The sequence below is a fragment of the Physeter macrocephalus genome, chromosome 14 (assembly GCF_002837175.3).
Source record: "Physeter macrocephalus isolate SW-GA chromosome 14, ASM283717v5, whole genome shotgun sequence".
Lineage (NCBI taxonomy): Eukaryota > Metazoa > Chordata > Mammalia > Artiodactyla > Physeteridae > Physeter > Physeter macrocephalus.
In genome coordinates, this window is record NC_041227.1 from 17432346 (window position 1) to 17454523 (window position 22178).

The following is a 22178-nucleotide window of genomic DNA, read 5'->3' on the forward strand; positions in this document are numbered from 1 at the left end:
CTGTCCTCCCACCTGGCAGCTTCAAGGATGCTGTTTCTGAACTAAGGACCCGAGGTTTCCACCACCCTACAGGTCCTTCAGGACAGAACGGAAACACAAGGACTCAGTGGAGAGTTCTCTTTATTCCTTTTGATTCTCTCCCAAGGTGAGGGCTTAGGCAGCAGTGGATTCCCGGAGGAAAGGATGGCGTCCAAGTGATCTGTTTGGAGACGCCTCCCACTGTAATTTATCCTTTTCCTTCCCCTCCCCAAAGATGTTTTTGGGGTACTCTGGTCCCCACATGATCCTCTCCTTCCCACTTGGGGGAGAATCTCCCCCCACCCCAGGTTAGGGCCTCTCTCCAAAGGGCGGCCCTCATGTACATCATGGCCTGAATGAGGCCAGACCCTGGGCAGGAGGCCACAGCTGGAGGGAAAGGGCTCCAGGCCTAGTTTCCAACATCCTTGGAAAACCCCAGCCCTGCCCGGATGTTCACAAGGTGGTGAGAAATTCAGGTATGAAAACATGAGGACGCAAGCGTTCGTCTGGCCTGCGTACGCCCCAGAGGCCCATCCCTGCTGAGGCTGCCAGCCTCAGTTTCCCCACAGCAGCTCGGGCCCTTCCGTGCTGTTTTGCAGGTCCCTGCAGCCCCACCTTCTGGGTTCCTGACATTTGGTGTTCTGTCCTCCACTTTGGTGCCGTTGGGGGAGGGCAGGCCTGGATTAAAGCTTTTAGCCTGTCTGAAGGAACTTTCTTCCCCAAAGGCAGTAGCTGGGAAGGCTGCAGTGGGGTGTCAGCCCTGCTGCCCATAGCTACTTGGGCAGGAGCTCACTCAGCAACTGTGCGGGCAGTGAAATGACTGGCAAAGGCTGGGGGAGGGCTGTGTCCTCAGCGGAGGTGTGGGGAGGGCCAGGGATGGTAGCTGGGTGTGTACTAAGCCGAGTGGGAGCCACACCCCCTCAGCCCTGGCACTGCCCTGGGATCCCCCCTTCCCAGATGTTGGAGGGGCCATAGAGTATCTGGGGTTGGGATGTGCTGAGATAATCAGGGCACCAGCATGGGAGAGCAGTGATGTCTGGCTCCAGAGCTATGGGAAGGGGCCAGGGCTATGTAGGGTCTAGCTTCAGAGGGTACGGTCCAGGCTCCCTGAAGTGGGTCGGGGGAAGATTTCTTCCCTGATTGTTGGCTGCCACCAACCCTTTCCTGGGCTTACAGGTCTTAAGCCTCATAGGGGCTTCCCTCTTGTCTCTGTCCTATCAGGAGTTGAGGCAGGGTCCCAGGGTGACAGGGACAGATATCAAGGCTGTGGAGAACGCTGCAAGGACCCAGTCACTTAATGGCTACAGGGCAGGGCCACGCTGAGGCCTGTAGCATGGCTCAGCTGGCAAAGGCAGGGGACAGGAGAGGCCACAACTAGCCCGCAGCCCCCTCCTCCCCTTCAGTGGGTTGGCCCTGCAGCCTCCAACTTCCAACCCCCATGCCCTGGGACACACAGTTCTGGGGAGTAGCCAGGGCTCGTTCAGGCCAAGATGTCGAGGTCCACAGGGGCCAGTGGCTCCCGCCAGTAGCAGAAGTTGCTGTATTCAGGGCTGGCCAAGTCTGTGCTGGGGCCACGGGCCACAGGTGGGAAGAGGAGTTCAGCCACCTCACTGAGCCGTTCGTACCTATGGGCAGGAGGCGCTGGAGTGAGCCTCAGCTGCTGCCGGGCTTCGGCCCCATCACAGCAGGTGGAGACCTTGTATCCTGCCCGGGAGCCCTGGACCGGGGAGGGGGGTCCCTGGTGGGGGTGGGGTGGCATGGCACTGGGTCCCAGGGAGAGGCTGGGGTGTGGAGGCACGTGGCAGGGTTTGGCCTCACGTGGACTTGTGATTCTTGATGAGCTCCTGGCTGAGCTCTCCCCTGGGGTTGACTGTGAAGATGCGGGATGTAGGCAGGCCGACCTGCCGGTAGGCAGTGACATCCTACAGGAGACAAGGAGGGGTTGGTGGGCTGGGAGGTGTGGAGAAGGTGGCTCAGGCCCCCCGCCCCCGCCGTGGAGGGGACACTCACATTGGGCCTGTTCCCAAAGGCGGCATAGAAGGGCTGTTCCTGGGGCAGAAAGAGCTGCTGGATGTCACTCAGGCAGGCAATCTTGAACACCTCCGGTTTCTTCTCAATCACCTCCCTGTGGCAGTCGGGGCCATGGGCAGGGAAGGGATTAGCGACCAGAGGATGGCAGGGTGAGGTGACAGTGCTGGTGACAGGGTCTGACCCAGTGGACACCTGAGTGAGGCCTGATGCTGGCCCAGCCTGGGCTGGGCAGGGCTGGCAGTGGGCCTGTGCAACCAACCCCCTGCTGGGCTGTGGGCTCACATCCCGTGGGGAGGTTACCTGTGCAGGGCGGTTACCTGTGCAGGGCGGAGAAGAGGCTGCTGGGAGACAGCAGGATGGGGCCCTCGGGGAGGCCACAGCCCCGCTCGCTCACCCACTGCAGGTACCCCTTGGTGAGGTCAGCCATGCCGATGGCCCGTGCCGAGCAGTACAGGAACTTGTACCCATTTCTAGGGGCGCGACAAAGCGGTAGCATAGAGCCGTCAGAGACCAGCCATCCCTCGCTCGCCTTCTGGGCTTCGGCCAGCTCAGCCCAACCCTGGAGCCTCTGCAAGGAGGGGACTTAGGAGAAGAGCTGAGCCAGGGCTGAGAGGTCAAAGAAGCGTGCACAGAGTCCTGAGGCCCAGGTGGACCAGGATAGGTGAGGACTTGGGCAAGTCTGTAGGCTTTGCCTACAGCAGGAAGGCCAGCAGCTAGACTCAGAGCCCAACCACAGCCCCAAGAGACAAGTCTTTCACAGGAGAACTGAGGACCAGTAGGTCTCAGCACGCCAGGGACCTGCCCCAGTCTCCTTCCCTGTGGGTCCCCAAGCCTGGCTTCCCGGGGCTGAGGCCAGGCCATTCTAAGACATCTTGTCACTCCCTCCCTCCCTGGGGTCCCACCCCAGCCCAGTCCAGGCACTCACAGGTGGATTTTGTGGTAGAGACCAGTGATGCCCTGATGTGTCCAGTCTTTCCCCAGCTGGGGCAGAATGTGGCCTAGGGCATCCGACCTAGACCCACAGAGTGACGGTCACGCCAAGGCAGCCCCACGTGGCCCTCCTGCTCTGTGGGTGTGGCCCCGCCCCCGTCCCAGGATGGCCCATTGGGAGGCGAGGGCCTCTCTCCCTGTCCCCCCTCCCCCAGCACAGAGGGAGGCGAGTCCCCAGGCCCTCCCTCTCCCCCTCCACAGCCGACCGGGTCTCACTTGGTGATGGTGCCATCAATGTCTGAGATGATCACCCTGTCGTCCCATTTCCACAGGTAGATGGTGGCCCTACAGCGGCAGGTGCCCTGGTACTGGGTGGTCACGCTGAAGACCACCTTGTTGGCACCTTCTTGCAGGTTCAGGCGCCGCTGAGGCCAGGTAAGGGGGGACCTGTGAGCTGCCGCAGCTGGATGCTGTCTGCCCACTGCCACCCTCCCCCCCGAGAACTGTGGCCTTCCGCTCCACGGGCCTCTCTTTCTCCTGTTCCTCCCAACTCAGGAACCTTCCTGAGTTCATCAGAGACAGCCATGTGGGCAGAAGGTGGCTGCAAGGAGGAAGTGAGGGGTGCTGGTGGGGCCTGCAAAGCTCCAGGCGCAGGAGCTTTGAGATGAGGCTCACAGACCACGCCTGGCCCATGACCCCGTCCAGGTTTCTCAGGTCAGCCTTGGGGCCAGCACTGCTCTGGCCAGAGGGACACCCCACCCCACAGAGGGGCCCTGTGGGGATCTGCACAGGCAGCCTCTGGCCTGGGGCTAGGGTGCCTGGGACATCCCCCCCAAAGAGAGACCTAGCCCTGTCCTTGGTCCAAAGATAAGGATCAGGGCAGCTGTTAGCCACAGCCTGTGACCTGGCTGACCCCGAGTTGGGTGTGAGCCCCAGGGAACCACACAGAGGGCAGCCACTCTGTACCAGGTGCGCCAGACTCTCCTGGGCATCTCTCTGACCACAGAGTTCCACTCAGGAAGAAGACATTACAGGAGCCACAGTTACTCAAAGGTGTGACTTGGGGGCCTGGGGTTGCCAGAATCTGAGAGGCTGTCATCGGCCGTTTGGTCCCTGTAGCTCCCAAAGGCAGGCCCAGCACCAGCCAACCCGCCGCAGGTAGGTATTTTAAGATGACATAAGAGGGGGCTTTTCTAGCGAGAACATCCAACAGAGAATGGGCTGGCACGTGAAGAAGCGGCACAGAGAGCTCTCCCCGGATGACGCAAGCAGAGGCCGGCAGGCGGCTGCCACAGGGATGGATTCTGGGCTTTGCTGAACACTAGCCGTTCCTCAGCCGGGCCCTGAGGGCCTTGGGAACACAATCATCTCAGGCCCGCCACTCCCACACCTGCACACACTTACAATCTGATTGGAGGAGAGGCGGAGAGACTTCTTGTAGGTAGGAGTGTGGGCTGGAGGCGAGAGGGGCGGGGAGGGGCCCTCGTCCTCACTGCTTGGGGCTTCGGTCTTCTCACTGCTTGGGGCTTCGGTCTTCTCCCTGCGGGCCGCCCGGCGCTTGAGCCACTTCCCCCAGCCGAGGCCTTCACTCCTGTAGATGGCCACCCCTCACCCAGGCCGCAAGGCGCCTGCTGCTCGTCCTGCCCCTCTAAGGACCCCTCCCTCTAGGTGCCACCCATTTTGGGGGTGGCAGCAGACATCAGGATACAGGCCAGTAGTCTACACCCAGAACGGTGACTGCAGAGCTGGAGCAGAGACCCCGGGCGCCCAGCCCCCAGGCCGCTCTCCATAGCCAGGATGCTGGTACCTGCTTTGGGGATGTGTTTCAGATAAATCTAGAATTGCATCGTGGCCAATCCCACCTGCTGTGGGAGGTAGTCAGCCCATCCTTGATCACCCCCCACCCCAGCCTTGGACATTCTGGGTCACTTCAGACATGAAAAAAGGAAGCAAGGTCAGCTGGCCCCTGGTGGAGAGAGGAAGCCCTACTCCGCCTTCATATGGTAGCCCTTTATCTGGGCACCCATTCCAGCCCTGCCACTTCCCGGCTGCGAGAACTTTGGTGTATCTAGGTTTTCCCATCTGTGACATGGGGACATGTCCCAGGAGGAAGAAGAGGTGTAGAAGTGACTGCAGAGGGACAAAGACATGCCATGGCAGGGGAGGGGTTCTGGCTCCACCCCCGCTCCCACAGTGATCTTTCCCAGGCTGAGCTCCAGCTGCAGAGCCCCAGGCAGGAGATCCAGCTCACCCCAGCTGCTGCTGCCGCGCTGTGGTTTTCTCCCTCCGGGCACTGCACTGTGGGGAGAATATCCATCTAGTGAACCCTGCCTCCTGCCTGTGCCGGTCCCGCCCTGTGGACATGACCACCCACCTCCTTGGCCGCCCTGTGGACATGACCACCCACCTCCTTGGCCGGAAAGTCCCTGCATCGCCAGGAAAACCACCACCGCCCTCCCTTCCGGGGCATCTTTTCCTTCTCCAGCTTGTCCACGGTGCTCTGCGGGCAGATGAAGGTCATGGCATTTTTTTCCTGTACCACACAAACCCACCTTATGTTGCCCTTGGGGCCCCCATGGGCCCAGAGTCTGGGGCTGACCCTACAGCAAGGTGCTACCAACGTCTGGAGGCTAAAGAAGCATACTCACCCCCATCTTGGGATCCTGAGCCCTGATTCAAGGAGATAAGCATGGGAGAACAAGGGCCACTTCTGCCTGCCTCCACTCCACCCCAGCCCTGACCCCCCCAGCTCTAGCCCAGCCTTGGCCTGGCCTCCAGATCTTGTGGATCAGTCTCCCTACTCCAGTAGCTATAGGCAGCGCTTTGGGAGATTCTCAAGGTCTGCGTCTCCCTGCATGATGCCACCAACTGGTGGCAGGGACAGTCTCTAGTCAGTACCACCCTCAACCTCCAAGACCAACATGGGCAATTCCTAAGGTCAGTGATCTATCCCGTGAACAGCCTCCCTCTCTGCTTGTTACCGTCATTGTCTGGTGGGGACAACATGACCCTGTGAAAAATTCTGATTAGATTTGTGCTAGATAAATCCAGGGAGGGCCCAGGCCCACCTAGGAGCCATATCAGCTTCCTGCAAACACAGAATGGAGAACCCAAGTCAGGAGGAAAACAGCCAGGGTGTCCACTGGGGCTGGGAACAGGCTGGGAGAGTTTCCCCTAGGTGGTGGGTCTGTCTGGGTAAGGTGAGGAAAGCCAAGCATGGGGGGACCCTCTCTCTTCCCACAAGCTCTGGGTCCTTGCTCAAACCCAGAGCCAGCCAGAGGACAGAGCTGAGCATCACCAAAGGGAGGCACCAGCTGTCAACATCAGGTGAGTGATGTTCTTTGGGCAAGTCAAACCAATAATGATGGGCCAGACCAGGGTGCGGCACTGGATGGCTCCCAGAGGGGCAGAAGAGGCAGGTGCAGGCCAGCCCTGCACAGGATAGAGGTTCTGGGAGGGACTATAGAGGCCGGTCCTTCCCACCTCTGAGCATCTGCACATGCTGTTCCCCACCCCTTGCCTACTCATCCTTCAGACCTCTACCCAGTGGGCACTTGCTCAGCAAACCCCCTGGTGGAGGCTCTCAAAGCACCCCAGACCTCTCCTTCCCAGTACTCACAGCTGAATTTTATATTCATTTGGCTGAGTCTTTGATTAACTGTCTTCCTCTGAGGGCATGACTGTCCCCAGTCTGGGCCTGGTACACAGTAGGTACTCAACAACTGTGTGCTGATAAAGCAAGCCCCTGCAGCCCAGCCTGGAGAGGGTCTCAGAGGAAAGTGAGGGGTAGGACCTCCATCTCCCAAGACTGTCTCACAGATCCAAAAACCTCCTGTTGAAGGCGTGTCCCTGTGGCCTCTGGTTTGTCCTGAATTCCTTTGAAGTAAAGTCTAAATCCAATCCAAATGGATTCAGCCATGCCAGGAAACCAGGGAAGCAGGGGGTGCTTCGTCCACACAGCCTGGGGCAAGGTTTCAGAGGACCTGGGTCTCTTCTCTCAGAGTGGGTCCTGCAGCCCCAGGCCCATCTCTGCCTACCCTCCACTTCCTTGCCAAGGGCCCCCAACCCCAAGGCTATGGCCACGTCCTCCAGGAGGCCCAGGGGTGCTATAACCATTACCTTGGGCAAGTTTTTCTGGAAGGCTTGCAGGGAGAGGATCATGGAGGCGGCTACAGCCCAGTTATAATGCCTGGAGAGACAGATAGGGTGTTAGGGCAGTGGAGGGCGGGGCGATCCAGCAGCCCAGCCCCGGTACCCACTTCTCGTTGATCTTCACCACCAGGTTCGGGTCGTCCAGGAGGCCGGGGTTTTGGGCGAGGTCCTGGTAGGAGACGATGTGCTGGTTGAACTTCTCTGGGCACAGAGGCAGAGAGCGAGGGGTGAGGCCAGCACATCCCACGTGACCCGTTGCCCCCGCCCCTCCCGGCTGCCCCACCTCTGTTGCTTAGGCCTCCTGCAACTTGGGTCTTTGACTTAGCAGGGCTCCTTGCTACCTGGGGTTTTGGCACCTGATGGTCCCACCCCAGGCACTTGCCATCCTGGATTCACAGGATAAGTCACAGCTTAGCATGACTTAGCATTTGCTTCACGGGGTCTTGGAGATGCCCAGCGCTTGCTGGCCGAGGGTGGGCTCCACAAACCCCAGAGTCATGCACACCTCTGCTACCCACCCCGCCCCGGGGTCTTCCCTCTCTTCTCCCGTCCCCTGGGCTCAGTGACAGTCCTTGGAGGGGTGGGGGGCCACAGTTGAGCATACCCACAGAGATGTCTCCACTGTCAGCCAGGCCCCCAGAGAGGGACAGCACTACTGTGTCCGCTGTGTCCGGAGTGGGCTCTGGCTCCCGCTCAGGGTTGCAGTCCCCCAGAGACTTTTGGCTTCCGGCTTCACTCCACTTCCTGGCCCCCAGCTCACAGTCGCTGGGGACAAAGGGGCCAATAGTGACATGAATACAAGGAGGCTGGGAGGAGGGGCTGGAGCCCTCCCAGGCCCGTGATAGCCGATTCCTAGCCCCACAGGCCCCAATCCCAGGACACCCTGGCGTCCAGAACCCAGGCACCTTCGGGGGAAGTAAAGAGCTGCATTCTCAGAATCCAGGGAGGGCAAGTCATCCAGGTGGATTTCACTGGGGCCCAGGTGCTGGCTTCTCTTCAGGGAGCCTGAGAGCAGAGGAGGGGACATCTGTAGACCTAACCCGTGAGGACTACTGTTGTGATCAGTGTGCGTCCCCCTGCCGTTGAATGCCTTAAGGTGGCACTGTCCAGTAGAACTTTCTGCAATGCTAGGAAAGTCCTATGTCTGCACTGTCCAGTAGGGTAGCTGCTGGCCACACAAGGCTGTTGGGCATACTTAAAATGTGGTGTGATGGAAAAATAGCATTTTAAGTGTTATTTAATTCTTTTCTTTCTTTTCGCCACGCCGTGTGGCATATGGGATCTTAGTTCCCCAGCAAGGGATCGCACCTGCACCCCTTGCAGTGGAGGTACGGAGTCTTAACCACTGGCCTGCCAGGGAAGTCCTCCAAGTGTTATTTAATTTTAATTAATTTAAATTTAATTTTAAATAGCCACATATAGCCAGGAACTACCCATCTGGAGAGCACAGGTGCCAGCTTCCTCTCCCAACCCTCTCCCTGGCCTAGCTCAAGACACACCAGCTGCCTCAGTTCCTAGACATGAAACCTCTCTCCCTCGTCATGGCCTTGCCTTTCCCTCTGCCTAGATTCTCTTCTCCTGGTCCTCACTTGGCTGGATCTTTACGGCCCACATCTCAGCTCAGGCATCACCCGCGCAGAGAGGCTATCCCTGGCCACATGATTTAAATAGCCCTCGTCCCAACCAGTGATTCTGTCCTGCGTCCCGCCCCCGCAACATCATGCTTTTCCTGTTATGCGTCTGTCATCTGTCTGCCCCTCTGGACTGTGAGTCCCATGAGGGCCGGGGCCAGAAACAGTGCTCGGAACACAGTAGGTGCTCAAACATGCTTGAAATTCCAGAGTCCACCCAGGGGATAACGTGAGGCCGGGGAAGCAGTGGGAGGGGTCCAGCCATCACTCACCTTTCCTCCTGGAGATGCCCTCCGGCTGCCCTGTGCAAGCGGGGGCCTCCAAAGCAGCCCAGCTCCACGACTTAGAGGGAGGAGGGAGGCCCACATCCCCGGAACTCTGAGTCTTGGTTTCCTCTCTCTCAGGGGGTTGGAGAGGGGGACCCACCAGAGCAGGCAACTCCGTGTCAGGGTGAAGAAGGTGGGTGCCAGGCCCTGTTTGCAGGATTGGAATTCCCGAAGGGTCCACGCCAACCACAGAGGCAGAGGGGGTGCTGGGCGCCCCCTGAGGTGGAGAGGCTGTCTTGGAGCTGCCATCCGGGACCACTGAGGACTTGGGCCACTCAGCTTTGCCCACCTTCAATCAAACAAATGGGGGAAGACGGGGTGGTACGGGGCCTGCCCCCTACACCCCACAAGGCCTCAGGGAGGTGGCCCAAGTCTCAAGTCACTCCAGTCCTGACCCGCAGGGGCCACGGAGCCACTGAAAGGTAAGGATGGAGGGTTGACACAGGGGAACTCACCTTAGGCAGCCTCCCCCAGGCCCACTGCATGTGGGACTCAGCTCTCAGGGGGACGGGTTCGGGGGTCCGCAGCTCCAGCTCCGAGTCACTCTTGGGGGATGTTAGCCCACCCGTTGACAGGCTGCAGGAAGCAAGAACTCAGAGGCCCCCAAGCCAGCCTGCCACCCCCTGCCGCCCTCCTGGGCCTGGGAAAATTTTTTCTGCAACACATATTTATGCCTGTGTTGGATCCAGAATGTATAAGGAGCCCCTATAAATCAACAATAAGAAGGCAATCCAGTAGAAAAAAACAAAACAAAATGAAACAATGGGCAAGGTTGTGACTTCTTAATGGGTGTAGGGTTTCCACTAAGGGTGATGAAAAAATTGTGGAATTGGATAAGGGGTGATGGTTGTACAACATTGTGAATATACTAAACGCCACTGAATTGTGCCCTTTCAAATGGTAAATTTTATGTTATGTGTATTCTACCAGAATAAAAAAAAATGGGCAAAAGACTTGAATGTCAACACTTTACTGAAAAGACATACAAATGGCTGGTAAACACAATAAATATGTTCTATGTCATTATTCATCAGAAAAATGTAAATGGAGAGCCCTCTGAGACCTTGGCTTTGAGTCTCTGCCTGTAGCCCACCTGGACTCTCACCTGGCCTGGAGGGGCCACTCTCCATCGGAGTAGGGGTAGATGTCTTTCGGCTGCGGTGAGGACTCTCCTTCTGGCTGGACACTACTGCGGGACCACAGGGAAATAAATGGTCACTGATAGGACAGGCAACCTGGGCAGGGCATGGAAGCCTGGACATCAGGGGCTTGATGAAGCAAAGCAACTAAAGGCCAGAGAGGTCAAGGACCTTGCCCAGGGTCACACAGCATCAGCAGAGGACACTGTGCTTGAGCCCCAAGTGGCATTCCTACACCCGCAACCCCCTACATACCCTGGGGGCTCCGGCCTCGGCTTTTCCTGCAGCGATAGCTCACTCCCAGTGCCTGCCTCCAGCTCCTCCGAACTAGAATCGGCTGCCACCATGTCCCCCTTCCGCCTGGGTTTCCTCCTGCGACGCTTCTTCTTCCACCCCGTGGAGGCTGTGCCCGCGATGCTGGCCTCAGGCTCGCTGGCTGTGCCCAGCTGGGAGTCCGAAGGGAACCCAGACAGGCCCCCCCAAGGGATGGGTGATGTGCACAGGTGGGGAGGCATGTCTTCCTGTGGAGCAGGCCAGGGGCAGGGGACAGGAAAACAGGCCTGGAGGCTGGACAGAGCCAGCGGTAGCATGGCCTTGTAACTGTTGCTGGCCTCAAAGTTCCCTAACAGAGATAAAGCGGCCCCAATCCCAGGGATGCCTGCACCTCTGGTAGCCCACGGCAGCCACACAGTCCAGACAGAAACCTGGGCATCAGCCTCTCATCTCCCCTGCCCACATCTACCACAGCAGACACCTACTTCCCCTTTTAAGACTCAGCCAGGTGTCACCTCCTCCAGGAAGCTTGCCCTGACTTTTTTCAGCCTCAGTTCCAACCCCTTTAGCTGCAATAACCAAATAGTTCTTTCATCTGTTGTTTACATGTCTGTCTCCCATGCCAGTCTGGGAACCTCCTTTTTTGGCAGGGGTCACCCCTCATCGAGGTCTACTGCGGTGTCTGGCATACAGTACAGTAGGGGCTCAGTTAAAGTCTGTCAAAACTTTAAACACCTCTATTGGCTTCTGCTGGGCCCTGCCTCCCTTCTGCAGACACCACTCTGCTCCTCCCCCGCTCGCACACGTCCATGTTCCAGCTGCCCCGAGCCGGCACCAGATCCACAACAAGCCATCTTATGCTTTCCAGTCCCGGCCATTGCTCGGCACCCTCCTCCTCTCCAAGCTGCCCAGGGAGGGCCTCCTTTTCCCCCTTCAGGGGCCCAGCTCAAGTGTCCTCTTCTGAGAAAACTTCCCCAAAAGAAGCGCCAGCCCTTCCTGCCTGCATGCCCCCCATCCCTCCCCAGGGTCCACCAGCACATCCTGATGCCCCTGCCTCAGACCCTCGCCGATGGGGTCCTCCCCACGGTAGGGACAGTGACAAATCCCCAGGCCCCTCTTGGAGGGAGCACTAGTGAAGAGACGGGCCCAGAGGCACTTACCACATCGCTCTCCAGCTCCTGGATGAAGAAGGCCTCCCCGCTGTCCCCCAGCTTCATGTGCAAGTCCACTGGCTCCCCATTGATCTCGATGTCTACCTGTAATGGGGTGTGGTGAGATGGGGGTCCCCACCGTCGGATCTTACTCCCATGCTTCAGTCCACTGGACTCCCAGCTGGTCCTGGAGACACAGGCTCCCTGCTGCCCCAGAGCACTGCACTTTCTGGAACGCTCTCCCCCCAGACCTCGGGGAGCCCCCTGCTCCCCACTCTGAGGGCCTCTGCTCACCATCTCAGTATTCTTGTTTATGCCTTGGTTTCTGTGTTCCTCTCTCTCCCACAGCCCATAAGAACAAGAACACGATCCAATCTTGTCACTGTGTGTCCCCAACCCGCAGGAGAGTGCCCGAACATTTGTGGGTAACATGAACAACAGTAAGAATGACCCTTTCCTGGGCACTTCATCCAGTGTGTTACATAGACCATCTTGTTTAATCTTCACAGCAACCCCTGGCAGTACCTCCCATCATTATCCCCACTTTATGGATGAGGAAACTGAGGCTCAGAGGGGTTAAGTAATTCTCTGGGAATTACTAAGAACCCAGAAGGTCTGAATCCACAACGCAAGCTCTTAACCACTTAGCTACTGTCTCCCGCAAGGTTACACTCTCCCATTAGGATTCTGGAAGATTCACAGTCACCCCAGTGTGAAGGGGGTTTGGGCCCACCAAACCTCTATTCACACACCAGAACTCAGTGCTAACAAAAATCTGTCACGTTCACCTGAGCCCCATGAAGACGGTGCTGGTTTCCTAAAAGTAAGGAGGTAATTTTTGAGTATCACCCCCATGCCTCACCCTGGGACAGTGTTATCACCTCTTATTTAATCACCAGGTAATGAGAGTGTATCAATTTGTTCAGGTGAGGTGACTTACCAGGAACACACAGGTAAGGTCTCAGGAAGCTGGAGCCAGGTCTGATGGCCCCAGTACAGAAGGCTGCCCTGCTGTGCTGCTTCCAGGAGAAAATAGGGGCCCTCCTGGACCAAAAACCCCAAAGCAACCCAAAACCTTCCAAGAAAATACAAAAGAAGGGAAGCCTGTACAGAGGACACATCCCTGCCCCAGGGAGGTTTGGTTCGTGTCCTGGGACTGCAGTGACTACCCCGGCTTCCTGAGCGCGCCCTGCCGAGGTCCCTCTACAGACATCACTCACCACCTTCTCCCGCGAGCGCAGGACGCCCAGCTTGCCGAAGCGCACGTGGAAGGGTGAGCACCGGAAGGAGCCGTCCGCCTGCCTCACCACCAGCACATCGATGCCCCCGCTCAGCGTGGCCGGGTTCAGGCCCCGGTACAGCCCCTTCACCGTCCCAAACAAAGTCTCCGCCAGCTGCCCCACGTAGTTCATGGCTGTGCTGGTAAAGCGACGTGGCGCTGGGACCAAGGCCTGGCCCACCGGCCTCCGTATGGGGCTCCGCAGCCTGACCCCTGGGACCCCAGGCTTACAGCGTGTGGCCCTCGGGGCGCCTCTGCAGATGGGCAGCAGTGATGGGGTGGGAGGTGCGCCTGAAGACGTGGGCTCTAATCCCCACCGGCCGTGGGGCTCTTGAATGGCCACCTTCCTTCTCCAAGGGCTGCTGCCCACATCTGTCAAATCAGGGCAGCAGGGTAAGGCCATCAGGGTGCTGTGAGCCTCTAAATGCCATGAGTAATGATAATGACCGCGGCTCATTTCATCTTTACAACAACCTGCCAGGCTGGCCGAGCAGGTTTCATTATCCCTCTTTACAGACAAGCCAGCTGAGGCTCGGAGAGGTGGAGTGACTTGCCCACGGCCTCATCACTAGTCAGGAGAGGAGCCAGGGTTCGCATACAGGCCTGTGTGATTGCAGAGCCCTTGGTGTGAACCACTGGGATGGCCCAACTGTGGGGACAGGCACCCCTCCCTGGGGTGCAACGAGGGGCAGCCTCATGACAGATCAGGCCCAGGGCCCTGCTGGGTAACAGGTGACAGTCCTGAAGGCTGATCTCTTTCTAGGAAGTGGGGAGGAGGGAGCCTCAGTTTTTCCATCTGAGAAATGGGTTCAGCTGTCTTGCTGCCTCCTGGTCCTAGGAGTTGGAAGGGACCTTGCTGGGCTATTGTGGCTAATTTGTGGGGGACCAGGGGTGGGGGTACCCCAGGTACCTAAGGCTCTGCCCAGCTCTCAGATGCTTGCAGTAGGGCACCCCCTATAGCTGGGCCCAAACTACAAAATTTAAGGCCCAAACTCCAAAATTCTTCACAGTCTCCCTGGGACATGTGGGAAGCCCGTCCATGGCCACAACCTGACCCCAGTGTCTCTAGGACATAGTTCTCAGCCCCTGACCCCTACTCCTCAGACCCACATTCAGGCCTTGGGCTGGACCCTGGCCCATCAAAGCTGTTCCTTCTTCCCCCAGCCAGACTGGTCCCTCCAGCTGTCCCACACCAGGCAGAGCTGGGTAAGCCAGAGGCAGGAGCTGTAGCAGCCGCGGAGAAGAGCCAGGGCCATAATGAGAGCCATCTCTACCATGGCATGGTGCCTGCCCCGCCAGCTTCAGCTCGTCACCCCTTCCCTGCTGGCCTCGCCAGTGGCCCATGCCCTTCTGGCTGCCAGGACCCAAAACCATCCCAGCTCCACAGGGCACTTCCCTCTGACCTTGCATCAGAACACCTGGAGGTCCGCCTGCCCTGCAAGATCACCCTTCAAGAAACTCAAGTGACTTATCCAAACCTTATGAAGCTAATAGGCCATAGATGGGGGAAGGGAGTGATGAGTCATATCCTGGTTTCCTGATTCCATACCATGGTTCCTTCCCCTCCATGGTCCCCAAACCACACCACCATTGTCTGCAGAGAGGGCCGCCCAGCCCCCAGCCCACCTCTGCACAGCCCTGTAATGCCTCATCACTCAAAATGTGGTCCAGGGCCCAGCATCACCTGGGAGCTGGTTAGAAATGGAGAGCTTCACAAACGTAAGGTCCTGTGAGATTTGCTAAAGTGAAAATTTGGGATAAAAAATGAAACTCTTTGGACCCCAAAAACATCACTCAAATTGAATACATCTTTTATCTGCAAGGCACCTGCTATGTGATAGGTGAAAACTCCCACGTTGGTTTCTCTGTCCCTAACACCAAAGTCTGAATATGGGTCTAGGGAGACAGACCGACTGACAAGGAGAGACATGTGGTAGGCAGGGCTCTAGACCACTGTGCCCAGGAAAAGCAGAGAAGACTCCAGAAGCTTCTAGGAATATAAAGAAGCACGCATGGGAGGGGCATACCAGGAGTGGGGGCAAAGTTCTGCCCAGCTGGCAGCCCAAGTCTGAGCTATCTGCTCTGCTGAGAGCTAAAGAGCAGGTGGTGGGTGGGTGGATGGGGAGGGGGCAGAGGAGACAGGCTCAGCCCCACCCACTACTGAGCTTCTCAACTTCGCCACCCCTGCTGCTTGGGGCTGGATAATTCTTTGTTGCAGGGTTGGCGGGAGTGTTGTAAGGTGTTTAGCAGCATTCCTAGTCTACCCACTAGATGCCAGGTAGCACCCTACCTCCAGCTGTGACAACCAAATTGTCTCTAAACTTTGTCAACTGTCCCCTGCTGGACAAAATTGCCCCCAGTGGAGAGCCACTGAAATAGCAGAAAGAGCTGATTGGCAAAAGGGGCACCTGGGGGCACCTGGGTCCTACTCTGATCCACCCATGGAGTACTCTCGGGCAAGTAACTTGCTGGCCTCAGTTTGCCCTTCTATGAAACGAGGGCTGGATTTCTTAAACCTTCTCAGCTCTAATGTCATGGGAGCCTAGAAGTCATTCCTCTCCTTGCTCCTCCCGCCCCACGAGTGGATGCCCCCATTTCTGCCTGCTTAGCATTGTGGAGAGGGAGGGGGACTCCTGTGAGCCAAGCCCTGGGCTCCTCTCTGCTACCTGCACCCATCCCTGAAGGCATCTCCTGCCCCCAGGACCAGCTCTGCCTCCTTGGTCTGCTCCAGATGGAGGAGAGCTCCTCTTGGCTCCCCTATACCACCCTTCACCCCCAAACTAACATGTCTAAAATCAAAGACTTCATCTTCCCCTGGGGAACCTGGTCAGCTGAATTCCTCTCAGGACTCATGGGTACCCCTCCCTCCCAAGCCCTCTGAGTCCTATTCCCCAATTTCCTGCTCATCTGGCCCCTCCTTTCTCCTCTAGGTGCCTAGGTCAAGGCTTTATGACCAATGCCCACATGCTGGGTGACAGCAGGCACTGTGGCTAAGGCACGAGACTGTCTGGATTCTAATCCCTCCCTGACACTTACCAGCTGTGACCCTGTGCAAGTCACTTCACCTCTCTGAGCCTCATTTTCGGCCTCTGGAATGGGGATAACATAAGGGATGCATGAGGAATTCATGACATAATTCGTGTAAAGCAGTAGCATGCAGTAAATGCCCACCCACGCCACCTGGCAGCAGCAGCATCGCTTTTGGAATCGTGACAGCCCCACTCACCCGGGCTGGTCCTGAGGGCACGACAGGTCAGACTCCAATGCACTGCCCCTGCCCTGAGTTGAGAGTTTAGACTTCTTAACTTGGCATTCAAGGCCCTGCATGATGGTGGCCCCGCTGTTTGCTCCAGGAGGGCCTCAAGAGGTGCCCAGGCCTCAGAGCCTACTCCGGGAACATCCGCATGCCTCCCAGGCCTGCACACAATCCCACCACAGGAAAGCCAGAACAAGCTGCCCTGGTTGTCAGCTCTCAGCGTTTCTGGGCTCCCAGATTCAGGGAGAGGTGGGGATGTGGCTCTCCGTGTAGGACCAGACAGAGCAGGAAGATCAGCGCTGCTATTGCAGAGCTGAAGGGAGACAGCTCCACCCAGGATCCCCAGTAGCCTTCACAGCTACTTCATCTGACCTGCCCAGTCTCAGGGCAGGTGGGCAAGGGTCAGACCCTGTTTTGCAACTGAGGACACTCAGTACCAGAGAGGGTGGGTGTCTTCCCCAAGGTGACACAGTTAGTCTGGAGTGAAGTTGGGGTGAAACTTTTCCCCTGAGAGGTTTTTACATCTCATTCTCTCCCGATCCCACATTCTGGATGTCCGGGGGGCCCCGCAGCCCGTGGATCGGGGAGAGGGATGAAGTAAAGCCGGCCCCTCAGGCCCAGGAACGGGAAAGAACGAGAGTCAGATGGCAGGACAGATGGGCGGGGCAGGGTGGGGCGGGGGAGGGGTACCTCATCTCTGGCTCTAGTTGGGCCGTACCTGAGGAGCTGCCCACTAGGCCCCGGAGCTGCCGCTTCTACCTGAGTGCACAGATCAGCAGGTGTCTTCGGCCCCGCACTCACTAGGCACTTCCGGCTCCTCTAGGACTGGGTGAGATCCCGGTTCCGCCCCTTCCACGAGCCAAGGGCGGCCTCTGCAAGTCCCAATCCGTCTAGACTCCACCCCCCAAAGAGACCCCGCCCCCGCCCAGTACCCACGCCCAAGGACGTCCTTCCAACTTATAGAGTGCGGGGCGAGGCCAGGCTCCAGGCTCCGCCCACTCCGGCTCCAGCCCGTCCCGCCCCGCGCCCTAGCGTTCCTCGAAGGAACGTCCCAGTGGCCCGCCACCAACCCCACCTCCAGGAGCGGCGAAAAAGCAGAGACTTGCCAATCGAGCCGACCTAAGCCTTCCTGGCTTTGCTCCTAGCTCGCTGTGTGACTTTGGTAAATTCTTTCCCCAATCTGACCCCATTTTTCTACTTTGTCAAAGGGGGTAGCCACCTTGCAGGATTTTCGAGATTACCTGAAATGACTTTGTGAGGCACCTGGCGCTCAAAAGTCCCCTTTCGGGGGCAGCTTTGACTCCCACCCCCACCACCACCCCCAAGGCTGGGCCGGACCCTCGTATTATACACTCACAGAGCCCACAGCTGTAATTTCATATTCGCTTGAATAACTATTTGATTATTGTCAGCCTCTCTGAATTTGAATTCCGTGAGAACAGGTCGCGTTCATCCTTACACCCCAGTGTCCAGTTCAGTCCTGACATACAGCAGGAGCTCAATAAATGCCCACTCTCCATTCCATCCAGTTGATGCCCTGGTGGAGCGGAAGCGGGGTCAATACCTCCACTGGCCAGCAGAGGACAGGCGACGACCAGCCTTCTCGCCCAGTTGCGCATCCTCTCCGCCGGCAGGCGCCACGAGGGAAACAGGTAAGCCCCGGTGCGCGCAGATTTGAAGAATCGAGGCTTGGGCCAGGAAATGGTTTTATCTTTTGGATCTGTGGTTGGTGGCCTGTCCTGTACCAAAGACGTCTCCCACAACCTGTGAGGATGGACGGCCCCTGCTAAGAAGATGCTCCGAGAAAGGTCAGGAGGTGAGGGAGTTTGCTGTAAAGAGGGTGGGAACCCAGGAAAAGCTGGGAGGGGTGGGGTACAATGGCAAAGAGTCAGGCTTAGAAAGTACTGGGCGGTGGGGAGTGAGAAGTGCCCGCTATTGTTCTGACTCAAGATGACACGACCTGTCTGGAAGTGACTGGCCTCAGTTGTCCTTGCTTTAGCAAAAGTCATTTGATGTCAGTCCTGAAACCAGGCTGGTTGGTATCTGGCTGGTATCTCAGAAGAGCTCTGATGGGAGCAGAGCTATTTTAAGGTGGCCAGAGGGCAGAGCCATGCCGCAAACATGTCTGTGGAAGCATTGTATATAGCTACTATATTCAACAGTGAAAAACTGGAAACATCAGGAACCCTTCAAGGGAGGCTGGGAGGGAAGGAAGGACAGATCAGGGGTTATGGCTACAGATGCCACAGTAACGCTACCTCTTTGAGCCTCAATTTCCTCAACTGCAAGATGGAGATAAAATCTACCTTGCAGGATTGTATTGTGAGGATTAAGCAGGATGAACTAAATCAGTAGTTCTTAACCTTGGCTGCACACTGAAGTCACTATGCCTTTGGCAAATACTGATGCCTGGGGTGTGGAAATGAAAAAAAAAAAACAACTCTCCAGCTGATTGTAATGTGCAGCAAAGGCTGAGAACTACAGAGCTAAATAAAACGCTGCCCACAGTGCAGGGCAAACACTAGGTGTTCAACAATGTTTATCACATTAAAAAAAAAAATGGAGTACACGTTGTTTTCATTGTTCCTTCTTAGAGAAAAAAAAAAAAGTTGACATAAAGGTTGTTGCAGAAACTGGCCTTGTTTCCAGAACAATGAATCATCTGGGATTTGATGCTTACGGTGGTGGGAAGACAGGCAGACTCTAGTATGACTTGTCCTAACACCCAACTGAAATGTACGAGGCAGGGACCACCCTGTTCTAGCCTGCGGTTTACATCACCATTTCCAAGGCGTCCTTGGAGCGTGCAAGCAGCATGGGCGCTTGTGTATGCCCATTTCTGGTGTTAAGGATAGAGGCAATTTTCTCCTCTCCCTCACCGGTTGTGGGCAGGGGGGCGGGGCTTACACCACTGTTTGTTTTTTGAGTAACCCATCAGTGTAGGGGGCACTGCCTTCTTCATAGAACTTGGTGGTCATATGTTCTTTAAGTCTCAGACTCAATGATTATTTATTGTGCCCCACTGCTTTCTTGCTGGGTGAACCTGGCATGAAGTGGGAGGACACACTCACCCAGGCCTGCAGCTGTGGCCACTTGTCATGGGCAGCAAGACTGGCTGCAGGAGTGTCTCCTCAACCACTCCTGGTGGCCCCGTTGAAGGTGGGAAGGGAAGCAAAGGAACCTGCACGGGCTCCCTGCAGGAGGCAGACTCGTAGGTTGGGCGGCAGGCAGTTGATGTCTGGCCAGGATGGTCAGATTTAGCAAATAAAAATAAAGGATGTCCAGTTAACTTTGAATTTCAGATAAATAACAAAAGATTTTTTAGTGTTAAGTATGTCCCATGTAATATTTGGGACATACTTATACTAAAAAAATATTCATTGGCATCTGAAATTCAAACTTCATGGGATATCCTTTATTTTTACTGGTTGAATCTGGCATCCCTATGACTGGTCAAATAGCCAAGGAGTTCTCAGCACATGGGGTTTTTGCAACGGCCTCCTGCTTAATGTTGCCACATACAGCTTCCACCTGTCACTGCCCTGCTCCAGAACTATGTGTGGCTCCCAGCTGCTTCCATAGAGCAACTAGGACTCCCTGGCTGCTGTGCTGGGCCTTGCTCTTCTGCCAGGCCAGCTGCCCTGCTTGGGCCCTTTCCCACCTCTGCCCCTTCTCATGTTTTCCCTGCCTGGCGTTTCTCCTGCCCATTCCCTGTCGTAATTGCAAACACTTATTGAGCACCTACTGGGTGCAGGCAACATGCTGAGTTTTTCATTTGCATTGTCTCATTTGATTGTCACAAAACCTAGTACAGGAGGGACAGTAGTTATCCTATTTTGCCAGTGAAACTGATGCTCTAAAATGTGATTCTTTTTTTTAAATTGAAGTATAGTTGATTTACAATATTGTGTTAGTTTCAAGTGTACAGCAAAGTGATTTGGTTTTATATATATATATATATATATATATATATATATATTCTTTTTCAGATTCTTTTCCATTACAGGTTATTACAAGATATTTAATATAGTTCCGTGTGCTATACAGTAATCCTTGTTGTTTATCTATTTTATATATAGTAGTGTGTATCTGTTAATCCTATATGCCTAATTTATCCCTCTCCCCCTTTCCCCTTTGGTAATCATAAGTTTGTTTTCTATGTCTGTGAGTCTGTTTCTGTTTTGTAAATAACTTCATTTGTATTATTTTTTAGATTCCACATATAAGTGATATATAATATTTGTCCTTCTCTGTCTGACTAACTTCACTTAGCATGATAATCTCTAGGTCCATCCATGTTGCTGCAATTGGCAATATTTCATTCTTTTTTATGGCTGAGTATACCACATCTTTATCCATTCATCTGTTGATGGACACTTAGGTTGCTTCCATGTCTTGGCTATTGTAAATAGTGCTGCTGTGAACATTGGGGTGCATTTATCTTTTTGAATTACAGTTTTCATCTTTTCTAGATATATGCACAGGAGTGGAATTGCAGCATCATATGGTAGCTCTATTTTTAGTTTTTTAAGGAACCTCTATACTGTTTTTCATAGTGGCTGCATGAATTTACATTCCCACCAACAGTGTAGGAGGGTTCCCTTTTCTCCAACCCTCACCAGCATTTATTTGGCCATCTGTATGATTCTTTTTTTTTTTTTTTTTTTTGCGGTACGCCGGCCTCTCACTGTTGTGGCCTCTCCCATTGCGGAGCACAGTCTCTGGACGCGCAGGCTCAGCGGCCATGGCTCACAGGCCCAGCCGCTCCGCGGCATGTGGGATCTTCCTGGACCAGGGCATGAACCCGTGTCCCCTGCTTCGGCAGGTGGACCCTCAACCACTGCACCACCAGGGAAGCCCCATCTGTATGATTCTTTGAAGAAATGTCTATTTAGGTCTTCGGCCCATTTTTTGATTGGGTTGTTTGTTTTTTTGATATTGAGTTGTATGAGCTGTTTCTATAATTTGGAAATTAAGCCCTGCATCATTTGCAAATACCTTCTCCTAGTCTGTAGGTTGTAAGACATGATTCTCTTTTTTTAAAAAATAAATTTATTTATTTTATTTGTTTATTTTATTTCTGGCTGTGTTGGGTCTTTGTTGTTGCGTTGCAGCTTTCTCTAGTTGCGGTGAGCAGGGGCTACTCTTCGTTGCAGTGCGCAGGGTTCTCATTGTGGTGGCTTCTCTTGTTGCGGAGCATGGGCTCTAGCACGTGGGCTCAGTAGTTGCAGCACACAGGCTCAGTAGTTGTGGAGCAAGGGCTTAGTTGCTCTGCGGCATGTGGGATCTTCTCAGACCAGTCCTCGAACTTGTGACCCCTGCATTGGCAGGCAGATTCTTAACCACTGTACCACCAGGGAAGTCCCAGACATGATTCTTAAAGTGTGGTCCCTGGGCCAGCAGCTGCAACATCACCTGGGAACTTGTTAGAAATGCACACTCTCAGGCCCTACTCCAGACCTACTGAATCAGAAACTCTGAGGGTGGGGCCCAGCAATCTGTATCTGAATAAACTCCCTTCCCCCACACCAAAGGGTTTCTAGTTTGGGACCTGTTGTTCTAAGACATGAAGTAACTGCAGGAGCCTCCCATCCAGGCAGAGGTATAGAGGATATAGAGGTGTAGAGGACCGCCAGGCAGGGCATTTATGATCATTCTGAGCCCCATGCCTGGGTGAGGCACTGGAGCTGCTGCAGCGACGGGCACAGTCTTGGTGGGGGGAGGGAGAAGGGAAAGAAGAACAGTCGGGCAGTCAGGCAATTGTGATGTAAGGTAGCAGGATGGGAGGGTCCAGGAAAGCTTTCCCGAGTAGATATCTATCTAAGCCTGAAAAATAAACTGGAATGAGTTAGATGAAGAAGGGTGGGAACGGTGTTACAAGTGTACTGACTAGTTTGTACAGAGGCCGGGCAGAGCTACCTGGGGATAGTTCAGTCTTTTTTTTAAAAAATTATTATTTATTTATTTTTTGGTTGCGTTGGGTCTTCGTTGC

General features: G+C 55.4%; 1 protein-coding gene across 8 annotated transcripts; it reads right to left on the reverse strand.

Annotated features, from left to right (window-relative positions):
• Nucleotides 1-63: 63 nt before the first annotated feature.
• On the reverse strand, nt 64-16983 carry LPIN3 (lipin 3). Of its 8 annotated transcripts, XM_028499528.2 has the most exons (22): nt 16905-16972; nt 16157-16209; nt 15967-16019; nt 12872-13302; nt 11661-11756; nt 10483-10673; nt 10194-10277; nt 9544-9664; nt 9035-9377; nt 8037-8136; nt 7736-7896; nt 7239-7332; nt 7099-7168; nt 5387-5479; nt 5231-5277; nt 4384-4519; nt 3256-3404; nt 2975-3061; nt 2367-2519; nt 2029-2143; nt 1837-1940; nt 64-1643 (listed from the first exon to the last, which is right to left on the reverse strand). In XM_028499528.2, exons 4-22 carry the CDS (start codon nt 13061-13063, stop codon nt 1499-1501), a joined length of 2481 nt encoding a protein of 826 aa, XP_028355329.1. In that variant the 5' UTR covers nt 13064-13302; nt 15967-16019; nt 16157-16209; nt 16905-16972; the 3' UTR covers nt 64-1498. The 8 variants fall into 8 exon arrangements, with proteins under 8 accessions (XP_028355329.1, XP_054946505.1, XP_028355333.1 ...); XM_055090530.1 differs by lacking the exon at nt 16157-16209 and having other exon boundaries at nt 10483-10748; nt 16946-16982; XM_028499532.2 differs by lacking the exon at nt 15967-16019 and having other exon boundaries at nt 10483-10748; nt 16905-16979.
• Nucleotides 16984-22178: the final 5195 nt, after the last annotated feature.

What these genes read in the sequence shown, in the direction of transcription:
- LPIN3 (XM_055090530.1), bottom strand. Translation starts at nt 13,063, where the DNA reads ATGAACTACGTGGGGCAGCTGGCGGAGACTTTGTTTGGGACGGTGAAG. An exon ending in CAGTGGAGACATCTCTGTGG is followed by an intron (nt 7,333 to 7,735) that starts GTATGCTCAACT and finishes CTCTGTGCCCAG; the next exon opens with AGAAGTTCAACCAGCACATC. An exon ending in GCCTCTCCTCCAATCAGATT is followed by an intron (nt 3,405 to 4,383) that starts GTAAGTGTGTGC and finishes ACCTGGCCTCAG; the next exon opens with CGGCGCCTGAACCTGCAAGA.